The 12,776-nt window shown below is 45.6% G+C and overlaps 1 protein-coding gene across 4 annotated transcripts in view; it reads right to left on the minus strand.

Moving 5' to 3' along the window:
• eif3s10 (eukaryotic translation initiation factor 3, subunit 10 (theta)) overlaps positions 1–12,776 on the minus strand; it is a 30,386-nt gene that overhangs the window by 9,965 nt on the left and 7,645 nt on the right. For all 4 annotated transcript variants that reach the window (XM_083775658.1, XM_083775657.1, XM_083775660.1 and 1 more), the window contains 12 exons: positions 12,290–12,498; positions 11,059–11,230; positions 8,020–8,124; positions 6,558–6,656; positions 5,837–5,953; positions 4,880–5,065; positions 4,250–4,597; positions 3,857–3,961; positions 2,765–2,878; positions 2,191–2,313; positions 1,715–1,868; positions 187–371 (listed from right to left, as the gene is read on the minus strand). In XM_083775658.1, the coding sequence (XP_083631784.1) occupies positions 187–371; positions 1,715–1,868; positions 2,191–2,313; positions 2,765–2,878; positions 3,857–3,961; positions 4,250–4,597; positions 4,880–5,065; positions 5,837–5,953; positions 6,558–6,656; positions 8,020–8,124; positions 11,059–11,230; positions 12,290–12,498 (1,917 nt within the window). The remainder of the gene's footprint in view (positions 1–186; positions 372–1,714; positions 1,869–2,190; positions 2,314–2,764; positions 2,879–3,856; positions 3,962–4,249; positions 4,598–4,879; positions 5,066–5,836; positions 5,954–6,557; positions 6,657–8,019; positions 8,125–11,058; positions 11,231–12,289; positions 12,499–12,776) is intronic.

Consider the following 12,776-nt stretch of genomic DNA (forward strand, 5'->3'; position numbering starts at 1 on the left):
TTTTATTTTATTTACTATAGCCCTCGAATGCCCCCGCCCCCCTGTCAAAAACAGCTGAAATCCCTAAAACGAAAGAAAGCAGCAAATGAAAAAAAAAGAACACTCATCTTTTAGTTTCTCTAATAACAACCTAAAACATGAACCTTGGTTGAAAGTTGTCCTTTAAAGCCCCACTAACTAACGCACCGGTTTGGCTGACTTCTCCTCCGGGGCCTTCCTCTCCTGTTCGCGGCGGCTCTCTCTCTCCTCTATCTCCTGCTGCCGGGCGCGCTGCTTCCTCTCCTGTTCCTCCAGCTTGGCCAGGCGCTCCTGGTACACCTGCTCCTCGGCCTCGCGCTGCTCCTGCTCCACACGCTCCTTATCCTCTCGCTCTGCAGCGGAACAACAAGTTCATTCAACCCCATTATGTTTATTTAATCCATTACATTATAGAGCGTCGCAGTCCCTCCCCCTTTCAGAACAACGAGTGGCCCAGGAAATGAATCCCAATGCATTTTCCCCCATAGGCATTTCTTTTATTTATTTATTTAAAGACCTTTTAAGCGTTGTACGAAGCCAACTCTTGACGTGACCAATCATGACAACAAACAAAAAAATTCGGGCCAAACAAAGAATTAGAAAGTAGAAAAAAAACGGCAGGTTACAACACTTTTTTTGTTGTTTTTCTTCTTTGTAATTATTTTGTTTGGTCCAAAATATTGTGTGTGTTGTCATGATTTGTCACGACAAGAGTTGGCTTCGTACGACGCTTAAAAGGTCTTTAAATAAATAATTTAAGAAATGCCTATGGGAAAAATGCATTGGGATTCATTTCCTGGGCCACTCGTTGTTCTGAAAGGGGGAGGGACTGCGACGCTCTATAGCGCCCATTCGATTTATAAACACGGACCCCTTTTACCGACGGACCGCATGTTGTTGTGAATGTGTGTGTGTGTGTAGCAGCTAACAATAGCCACACCACTCTAGAGTCGATCGACAACAACGGGAGGTAAGAACAAATCTATCGCGACTAGCGACTGGACCGCCTAACACAGGATCTTTTTTCATAATTAGACGGGACGATTCAGATCGCGAGTTATTAATGTTTTAAGATTTTCGTTTTCATCAGCTAAAGAGGGGAGGGAGTTTTTCGATGACGTCTCACTCTTACACAACACAGAGGATTGCCCAACAGGCGCTCCTAGCTGGTGGAGCCATGCGATCCGTTCTCATATCAATAAGCTTCGTCTTTTGGACAATACTTCGTCCTGGGCGTCGAGCGTTACTAATAGAAAGGACAAAGGACTTCGTCCTGGGTGTTGGGAGTGTTAACCCATTTAGGCCTGACGTCAAAATAAAAAAAAAATCTTCTAAATCAGTTTTCTGAAATCCCCCCCGTTTCTATATCAGTGACAGTGGTGCTCAATATTTCATGTCAAGGACCCAAAAGATTATATGTAATTGGCCGCCGACCCCCATCTGAAAATATATTGTCCCAGAGACCACCTACCCAGAAGCAAAGATTTAAGTTAAAAACGTTCGCTCTGAAAGAATATATATTCAAAGATTTGTGCCACATTTTCAAGATTTTTCTAAAAGAAAATAGATCTACAAGCTCGTGGCACGGCACTTGGTGCCGCGCTACGAGTTTATAGATGTGCTATTTTTCAACAGCTAAAGTATTGTAGTAAAAACACCAAAAGGGGGTTCCCTTCCCGTCCAGAACGGGGCTAACCTTTCTTGAGCGACTCCTCGTGGATGCGCTGGGCGTCGTCCTCTTTCTGGCGGTAGTAGTTGTTACGGCGGTCCTCTTTGCGTTGCTTCTTCCGTTCCTCCAGACGCTTCTTCCTCTCCTCCACCATGCGCTCCTGGAACGTCGCCAGTTTTTCCTTTAAGACGAAAGAGAAGATCGGAAGGATGTTAAAGGGGAGTTTCGCACAAGCCGTTTTCTTACCGTATATGAAGACACGTATCGTTATCGGAAAAAACATAAAAAACATGCCCAGCGTTCCATAACGAATTAGCGGATTTACCGTCCATGTGGGTCAAACGCTAGGACTCCTATTCAATCGCACAATTGTTTTGTCATCTGTTCTAGACGATATGACAGGTTAGTCCATGCATTGTTGACACTGTACTCCTGTTCTACGTGTGCCGACGTTAGACCCCTCCTACGCTTTTCTTAAAGGACTGCCGTTAGCCTGTTATTACCTCATAGATGCAGCTCCGGGCTGCTGTTATCTTGGACACAAAGTTCTCCTTGTCCTCCATCATCCTGGACATGCGTTGCTTGTGCTCCAGGGCCTTCTCACGCTCCACCTTCATGTTGCTGATCTGGAGACAGATCAAAACGGCACAGATGATGATTCAACATGCATCTTCCCTCACCACGAGGCCATCTTTGATGTGTGACATTGTTTATTTCAAAATGTTATTTGCAGTGGTGTAAAGTCACCGTGTAGTACTGTGCTTAACCCATTTAGACGTGACACCAGATTCTACAAATGTCTTCTAAATCCTGAAAGTCTTCTGAAAAACCCATGTTTCTATGTCAGTGGTTCTCAAAAGATTCCATGTCAAGGACCCCAAAAATTATATGAAATTGGCCGCCGACCCCCATCTGAAAATATGTTGTTCCAGGAACCCCCCCCAGGAGCAAAGATTTGAGATAAAAACTGAAAGAATATATATAGTATAACATAATCCTTAAAAACACCAAAAGGGGGTTCTCGCCCCAAAATGGGTAAAAAACGCCCCCCCGTGTTGCTCCGTGGCGCTGCCTCACCCTCTCCTCCTCCTGCAGCTCCCACAGCTCCATGTCCTTGACGCGCTGCTCCTCGTAGGCCTTCTTGATGAGGGGGATCTCCTCCAGGCGCTTGGCTCGCTCAAAGTAGTCAATCTGAAAGGAATTAATAGCCACACAACGCAGACGGTCAGTCCCAAGTCTACATCTAAACCAGAGGTTCCTAAAGGCTACATCTAAACCAGAGGTTCCTAAAGGCTACATCTAAACCAGAGGTTCCTAAAGGCTACATCTAAACCAGACAGTCAGTCCCAAGGCTACATCTAAACCAGAGGTTCCTAAAGGCTACATCTAAACCAGACAGTCAGTCCCAAGGCTACATCTAAACCAGAGGTACCTAAAGGCTACATCTAAACCAGACAGTCAGTCCCAAGGCTACATCTAAACCAGAGGTTCCTAAAGGCTACATCTAAACCAGACAGTCAGTCCCAAGGCTACATCTAAACCAGAGGTACCTAAAGGCTACATCTAAACCAGACAGTCAGTCCCAAGGCTACATCTAAACCAGAGGTTCCTAAAGGCTACATCTAAACCAGACAGTCAGTCCCAAGGCTACATCTAAACCAGAGGTTCCTAAAGGCTACATCTAAACCAGACAGTCAGTCCCAAGGCTACATCTAAACCAGAGGTTCCTAAAGGCTACATCTAAACCAGACAGTCAGTCCCAAGGCTACATCTAAACCAGAGGTTCCTAAAGGCTACATCTAAACCAGACAGTCAGTCCCAAGGCTACATCTAAACCAGAGGTTCCTAAAGGCTACATCTAAACCAGACAGTCAGTCCCAAGGCTACATCTAAACCAGAGGTTCCTAAAGGCTACATCTAAACCAGACAGTCAGTCCCAAGGCTACATCTAAACCAGAGGTTCCTAAAGGCTACATCTAAACCAGAGGTTCCTAAAGGCTACATCTAAACCAGAGGTTCCTAAAGGCTACATCTAAACCAGACAGTCAGTCCCAAGGCTACATCTAAACCAGAGGTTCCTAAAACGTCTTCATGTCAAGGACCCCCACATTGACAAATCGTCAAAAATCAACACTAATCTGAACTGAGAGTAATTTGTCCGAATCATACCTTCTTCTCCTGGTTCTTGAGACGCTCTTGGAGCTCCTTCTTCTCCTTCTCCAGCTGCTCCACCTGTTTGGCCATGATGAAGTCTGGGTCCAGCTCCTCCAAGTCCTGTAGCAAAACAACACATTTAGACCCGAGAACCGTTCTACAAATGTCTTCTAAATCCTGACAGCTTTCTGGAAAAAAAAACCCATGTTTCTACGTCAGTGGTTCTCAAACATTTTCATGTCAAAGACCCCCAAAAATATATGTAATTGGCCGCCGACCCCGGACCCCCATCTGAAAATGTTGTTCCAGGGACTCCCCAGAAGCAAAGACTTGAGTTGAAAACGTTCGCTCTGAAAGAATATATATATATATTCAAAGATTCGTGCCACATCCTCCCAGCCCTTTTACCTCAATGTCGATGTCTTTGAAGGCCTTGGCTCCCAGCTCGGTCTTCTTGATCTGCTCCAGGCGCTCGCGCACCGTCTTCTTCTTGATCTGCTCGTGCTCCTGCATGATGCGCTCCTTCTCGCGCTCCTTGGCCTCCAGGCGCAGGCGGTCCTCCTCCGCCTTGCGGACCTTCTGCAGCTCGGCCTCGCGCTGCTCCAGCTCCTCCTTCTCGCGCGCGATGTTCAGGCTCTCCAGTTTCTCCTTGCGCTCCTCGATGGTCTGCCGGCGGGCCAGGATGCGCTGGTGCTCCTTGCGGCCGTTCTTCAGGTAGGCGGCGATGGCCACCTGGTGCTGCTCCTCGCGTTCTTGCTGGAAAAGCACAGGACAAACAAGGTTTGACGCATGATGAAAAAATAAATGTTTTAGGCCTACCGGCTGAAGAAATCATTTCTGAAACCATTTATGTTCCATTGCTAGTTTGATCACTTCAAATACTCTTTCATCTTAAAATAACTAATGACCAAAAAATAGCCAATCTACAAGCTCACAACATGTCTCAGCTTGTAGATGTGCTATTTTCGGATAGCACAAAAAAGTATAAAGTATCAAAAAGTATAAAAACACACATGAAAAGTAAATACTGTAACTCACCAGGATGGATGCCGGTCTGATGACCACGATGGCCTTGGCCAGAGAAGAGGACATGGCGGTTAGCTGGTTCCTGATCTGCTCCGAGGGCATGTTCTGCAGGAAGGGACCCACCGGGGAGTCCTCCTTAGCCGAGTAGTTCAGGTCCGAACCGAAGCTCAACGTACGAGAGCTGTGGTCAATTCGAACCTTCAGTGGGAAAAATAATTAAGTTTAACTAATGCATGAAAGCTCCATTATACCTAGAGAACAAAAGGAGTCTACCGACGTGCCTCAAGCCTAAAACAGCTACTTTGACAGTTTGGTCCCTATAAAAGTCGATTTTAGCAAAACAATCCTACGGCTGTACACCTTGTACCACACTATAGTCCGGTGCTTCGCAGGAACAAGGACGCTTGATGCAAAAGGAGGCGAGGACACTGCAGCAGCAGACATTTAGAGCCTTTTATTTACCGTAGGTGCTAGTCTACAAACGACTAAAAGGTCTTCATCAGAGTCATGATGACTCTGATGAAGACCTTTTAGGTCTAAACGTTAGTCGTTATTCTGTATACTAGCGCCTAAATAAAAGGCTCTAAATGTCCGTGTTGCTCCAGTGACCTCTCCTCCTTTTGCTCCATTATGCCTTGGAGCAATACCTTGCCAAAAAATAGCGGATCTACAAGTATTTTGGGTGATGCGACCAAGCTTAACCCATTCTGACCGGGCACCCATTTTGGTGTCAGCATCATGTTATGCTTTAGCTATTTAAAAATAGCAGATCTACAAGCTCATATCGCGCCACCGAGTGGCGCGATACGAGCTTGTAGGTCTGCTATTTTTGAAAAATCGAAGAGCGACTGACATTTCTAGAATCTGATCTCAGGTCAGAATGGGTTCATCAGACCAGTGTGTGTCCGGCGGAAACCTCGTATGAATCTGATCTCAGGTCAGAATGGGATAAAGCAGGGCTGGTCTTACCTGCAGATCACAGTGCCGGGCAGCGTCCACGATGGAGCGCTCCAGCTGGAAGGCGTCCACGAACGGAACCAGGGAGGCCAGGCGGCTGAACTCGATGCTCGTGTAGATCTGAGCAACCTGAGAATGGAACCACATCACATACATTTGTTAAATCCTTTTAACCCCATTTAGAACCCCCGAGGATGTCTTCTACAAAATGTCTTCTAAATCCTGACGGTTTTCTGAAGAAAAAAAAAAACATGTTTCTAATGTCAGTCGTTCTCAAAAGATTTGAGAAAATATGTTATTTCAGGGACGGAATAAAACTTTTTATTTTTATTTAACGTTTTATTTACCAACGTTTCCAAACCAAACATTGGTAAATAAAACGTTTTTTCGGGGCTACGAGTTTGTGCGACCTCCACTTTCCATTTTAAACAACTAAATGATGGCCTGGGCCGTGGCTCAGCGGTCCAGGCACCTCGGCTGGTAATCCAGTCTGGCAGTGTGCCGCGGGTTCGACTCCCGATCCCGACGGCCTTTACTGCATGTCACCCCCCCCCCCCCATTTCTTGTCAGCCTACTGTCTGTCCCTCCATAAAAAATATAAAATAAAGGCGAAAGCCACAAAAAAAAATATATTTAAAAGTGGTTAAAAGCTAAGGTCTTAGAATTATTAGCTAAGGTCTTAGAATTATTTCTTACACATATTTATCCCATTTTAAGTGAAAACAAGTCTTACCTGCTGCAGGAGCCTCAGGATGGTGTTACACTGCAGGTTGGGAACGTACTGCTGGAGGTCAGACTCCTTCTCTGCCTGGTCTCTGACCCAGTCCAACACCTGGAGGAGGAGGAGGAGGAGATGATTAGAACATTAGAACATTAGAACTCCTTCTCTGCCTGGTCTCTGACCCAGTCCAACACCTGGAGGAGGAGGAGGAGGAGATGATTAGAACATTAGAACATTAGAACTCCTTCTCTGCCTGGTCTCTGACCCAGTCCAACACCTGGAGGAGGAGGAGGAGGAGATGATTAGAACATTAGAACATTAGAACTCCTTCTCTGCCTGGTCTCTGACCCAGTCCAACACCTGGTAGGAGGAGGACGAGGAGGAGGTGATGATTAGAACATTAGAACGTACTGCTGGAGGTCAGACTCCTTCTCTGCCTGGTCTCTGACCCAGTCCAACACCTGGAGGAGGAGACGATTAGAACATTAGAACTCCTTCTCTGCCTGGTCTCTGACCCAGTCCAACACCTGGTAGGAGGAGGAGGAGACGATTAGAACATTAGAACTCCTTCTCTGCCTGGTCTCTGACCCAGTCCAACACCTGGTAGGAGGAGGAGGAGACGATTAGAACATTAGAACTCCTTCTCTGCCTGGTCTCTGACCCAGTCCAACACCTGGGAGGAGGAGGAGGAGGAGGAGATGATTAGAACATTAGAATTCCTTCTCTGCCTGGTCTCTGGCCCAGTCCAACACCTGGAGGAGGAGGAGACGATTAGAACATTAGAATTCCTTCTCTGCCTGGTCTCTGACCCAGTCCAACACCTGGAGGAGGAGGAGGAGATGATTAGAACATTAGAACTCCTTCTCTGCCTGGTCTCTGACCCAGTCCAACACCTGGGAGGAGGAGGAGGAGGAGGAGGTGACGATTAGAACACGTTGGCTGACAACAGAAAGTGTTGATTTTGTCGACTAAAAACTAAGACGAAAAATGTTCGTCGACTACCTTTTTTCGCTGACGAAAACTAAATGGAAACTAAGCTATGATGACTAAAACTAAGACTAAATATACTGACAATTGTCAACAAATAAAAACTAGACTAAAATGTTAGGTAGGGACTAGTGGACGAGAGATCCAGTATATTCTCAGCAAGTGTCAAATCTGCCATTACGACGGCATCAAGGCCCTCCAAAATAAACTTTAGTCGATCAAATCAACTGTAGATTTAGTCGACTAAAATCTTATGACATTTATTAAACTAAAACTAGACTAAACACTAAAACATTCCAGGTGAAAAATGTGACCTGGAATGTTGAAACTAAATGAAAACATGAAAACTAAATGAAAACTATTGAAGAGACTACGACTAAAACTAAAATCTAAATTTGCTGCCAAAAACAACACTGGCTCTGATTAATACTTATACTTCTGCACCGTACACAGAGTGTTCATTTGAACCCCAGAGTGCTTTGCTCACCTCGGTCACTCTCCCGCTCAGCTTCAGCGGGTGGAATTCCACCTCCAGCCAGTTGTAGAGCTCCTTCACGTCGGGTACGATGTACTGCAGCAGGTTGAATCTCACCTGGAATCGCAAAAAGGATTTCATTTGCAAATTTAAAACATATCTTCTAAATCCTGACAGTTTTCTGAAATACCCATGTTTCTGTATCAGTGGTGCTCAATATTTCCTAAGGACCCCAAAAATTATATGTATTTGGCCGCCGACCCCCCATCTGAAAATATGTTGTTCCAGGGACGCCCCCGGAAGCAAAGATTTGAGTTAAAAACATTCGCTCTGAAATATATTCAAAGATTTGCACCACATTTCCACAATCTTTCTAAAATAGCAGACCTACAAGCTCATAGTGCGGCCCTGCTATGAGCTTGTAGATCTGCTATTTTTCAATAGCTAAAGTATAACACAATGCTTAAAACACCAAAAGGGGTTCCCGTACAGAACGGGTTAACATACCATGTCATTGATGAGACTCTGGCGTGTGGGTGTAGTATGTTAACATACCATGTCATTGATCAGACTCTGGCGTGTGGCTGTAGTATGTTAACATACCATGTCATTGATCAGACTCTGGCGTGTGGCTGTAGTATGTTAACATACCATGTCATTGATCAGACTCTGGCGTGTGGGTGTAGTATGTTAACATACCATGTCATTGATCAGACTCTGGCGTGTGGGTGTAGTATGTTAACATACCATGTCATTGATCAGACTCTGGCGTGTGGGTGTAGTATGTTAACATACCATGTCATTGATGAGACTCTGGCGTGTGGGTGTAGTATGTTAACATACCATGTCATTGATCAGACTCTGGCGTGTGGGTGTAGTATGTTAACATACCATGTCATTGATCAGACTCTGGCGTGTGGCTGTAGTATGTTAACATACCATGTCATTGATCAGACTCTGGCGTGTGGGTGTAGTATGTTAACATACCATGTCATTGATCAGACTCTGGCGTGTGGGTGTAGTATGTTAACATACCATGTCATTGATCAGACTCTGGCGTGTGGCTGTAGTATGTTAACATACCATGTCATTGATCAGACTCTGGCGTGTGGCTGTAGTATGTTAACATACCATGTCATTGATGAGACTCTGGCGTGTGGCTGTAGTATGTTAACATACCATGTCATTGATCAGACTCTGGCGTGTGGCTGTAGTATGTTAACATACCATGTCATTGATCAGACTCTGGCGTGTGGCTGTAGTATGTTAACATACCATGTCATTGATCAGACTCTGGCGTGTGGGTGTAGTATGTTAACATACCATGTCATTGATCAGACTCTGGCGTGTGGCTGTAGTATGTTAACATACCATGTCATTGATCAGACTCTGGCGTGTGGGCGTAGTATGTTAACATACCATGTCATTGATCAGACTCTGGCGTGTGGGTGTAGTATGTTAACATACCATGTCATTGATCAGACTCTGGCGTGTGGCTGTAGTATGTTAACATACCATGTCATTGATCAGACTCTGGCGTGTGGGTGTAGTATGTTAACATACCATGTCATTGATCAGACTCTGGCGTGTGGCTGTAGTATGTTAACATACCATGTCATTGATCAGACTCTGGCGTGTGGGTGTAGTATGTTAACATACCATGTCATTGATCAGACTCTGGCGTGTGGCTGTAGTATGTTAACATACCATGTCATTGATGAGACTCTGGCGTGTGGCTGTAGTATGTTAACATACCATGTCATTGATCAGACTCTGGCGTGTGGCTGTAGTATGTTAACATACCATGTCATTGATCAGACTCTGGCGTGTGGCTGTAGTATGTTAACATACCATGTCATTGATGAGGCTCTGGCGTGTGGGTGTAGTATGTTAACATACCATGTCATTGATCAGACTCTGGCGTGTGGGTGTAGTATGTTAACATACCATGTCATTGATCAGACTCTGGCGTGTGGGTGTAGTATGTTAACATACCATGTCATTGATCAGACTCTGGCGTGTGGGTGTAGTATGTTAACATACCATGTCATTGATCAGACTCTGGCGTGTGGGTGTAGTATGTTAACATACCATGTCATTGATCAGACTCTGGCGTGTGGGTGTAGTATGTTAACATACCATGTCATTGATCAGACTCTGGCGTGTGGGTGTAGTATGTTAACATACCATGTCATTGATCAGACTCTGGCGTGTGGGTGTAGTATGTTAACATACCATGTCATTGATGAGACTCTGGCGTGTGGGTGTAGTATGTTAACATACCATGTCATTGATCAGACTCTGGCGTGTGGGTGTAGTATGTTAACATACCATGTCATTGATCAGACTCTGGTGTGTGGGTGTAGTATGTTAACATACCATGTCATTGATCAGACTCTGGCGTGTGGGTGTAGTATGTTAACATACCATGTCATTGATGAGACTCTGGCGTGTGGCTGTAGTATGTTAACATACCATGTCATTGATGAGACTCTGGCGTGTGGCTGTAGTATGTTAACATACCATGTCATTGATGAGACTCTGGCGTGTGGCTGTAGTATGTTAACATACCGTGTCATTGATCAGACTCTGGCGTGTGGGTGTAGTATGTTAACATACCATGTCATTGATCAGACTCTGGCGTGTGGCTGTAGTATGTTAACATACCATGTCATTGATCAGACTCTGGCGTGTGGCTGTAGTATGTTAACATACCATGTCATTGATGAGACTCTGGCGTGTGGGTGTAGTATGTTAACATACCATGTCATTGATGAGACTCTGGCGTGTGGCTGTAGTATGTTAACATACCATGTCATTGATCAGACTCTGGCGTGTGGGTGTAGTATGTTAACATACCATGTCATTGATCAGACTCTGGCGTGTGGCTGTAGTATGTTAACATACCATGTCATTGATCAGACTCTGGCGTGTGGCTGTAGTATGTTAACATACCATGTCATTGATCAGACTCTGGCGTGTGGCTGTAGTATGTTAACATACCATGTCATTGATCAGACTCTGGCGTGTGGGTGTAGTATGTTAACATACCATGTCATTGATCAGACTCTGGCGTGTGGGAGGAGACTGCAGGCCCAGCAGCGTGGCCAGCCGGCGGTGTTTCTCCACGATGATGCCGTCCATGTCGAGGAGCCGGGCGATGTCGGTGCGCTCCGGGGTGATGGGGATGGACAGCGTGGCCAGCAGGACCCGCGTGGACATCCTGGACAGTGGCACATGGAGGGGGAAGCATTGGACAGTGGCACATGGAGGGGGAAGCATTGGACAGTGGCACATGGAGGGGGAAGCATTGGACAGTGGCACATGGAGGGGGAAGCATTGGACAGTGGCACATGGAGGGGGAAGCGTTCCTTTGTTCAGCACAATGCATAGCAGGGCCGGCAACGGAGATCAGAACATTACATTCTGGACAGTGGCACATGGAGGGGGAAGCGTTCCTTTGTTCAGCACAATGCATAGCAGGGCCGGCAACGGAGCTCAGAACATTACATTCTGGCTCGTCTTAACCCATTCTGACCTGAGATCAGATTCATACGAGGTTTCCACTGGACACACACTGGTCTGATTAAACCCATTCTGACCTGAGATCAGATTCTAAAAATGTCAGTCGCTCTTCGATAAAAAAAAAAATAGCAGACCTACAAGCTCGTATCGCGCCACTCGGTGGCGCGATATGAGCTTGTAGATCTGCTATTTTTCAATAGCTAAAGCATAACATGATGCTGACACCAAAATGGGTGCCCGGTCAGAATGGGTTAAAAAAATTACCAAATTTATATAGTGTTCAATTGACCCATTAAGATCCGACACCAGATTCTACAAAAAGGTCTTCCTGACATTTTTTCTGAAAAAACTGTTATCAGTGGTGCTCAAACTTTTGCTCAAAGATTTGCACGCACTTTTGCTCAAAGATTTGCACGTGTTTGAGATGTTTAAAAAAATTGCAGATCTACAAGCTCATCGAACGGCACATCAGCTTGTAGATCCGCTATTTTTCAACAGCTTAAGTTTTAAATAACAGTTAAAAGCTATGAGGCTATGAGGATGTGTTCTTCACGTCTATATGTTTATTTATTTACTTTTTGTGGCTTTCGCCTTTTTATTTTATTTTTTGTAGAGTGATAGAATCGCAGTAGGCTGACAGGAAATGAGAAGAGAGAGATGGGGGGGGGGTGACATGCAGTAAAGGCCGTCAGGATCGGCAGTCAAACCCGCGGCACAATGCCAGACTGGACTACCAGCCAAGGTGCCTGGACCTCACCTCTGCATCTCCTCCTGGGTCAGGTTCTTGCGCATCTCCCTGGAGAGATGGTAGAGTCGGTGGAGGGTGCAGGCGTGGAAGAGAGCGTTCCCAGACTTCCAGAACACGGTGGACACCTTGTTGTAGTAGTTGGCCATCAGCTGGGGTTTGGGAGGCTTCTTGGAGAGGGCAAACAAGCCATGGATGTCCTCCACGGCCTTGAAGGCTTCCTGGAACAGATGGATTCAAAAGTTATCATCGATTCGGTGATTCTGTGAGATCAATGTCGTGCATATGACAGTGCTTTCTCTGTAGCAGCCGGACACTTATGGTGGAATGTTCTGCCTGATCAGATCAGCTGAGCTCATTGATGCTTTTTCAAACGTTCTGTTGTATATCAGACTTGGGCCTGATTTACACTGGCAGCCAAATCTAGCCTGAATGTAGCCTGAATGTAGCCTGAATGTAGCCTGAATGTAGCCTGAATCTAGCCTGAATCTAGCCTGAA

The sequence above is a fragment of the Protomyctophum parallelum genome, assembly GCF_964188405.1.
Source record: "Protomyctophum parallelum genome assembly, chromosome: 10".
In the NCBI taxonomy this organism is placed as follows: Eukaryota; Metazoa; Chordata; class Actinopteri; order Myctophiformes; family Myctophidae; genus Protomyctophum; species Protomyctophum parallelum.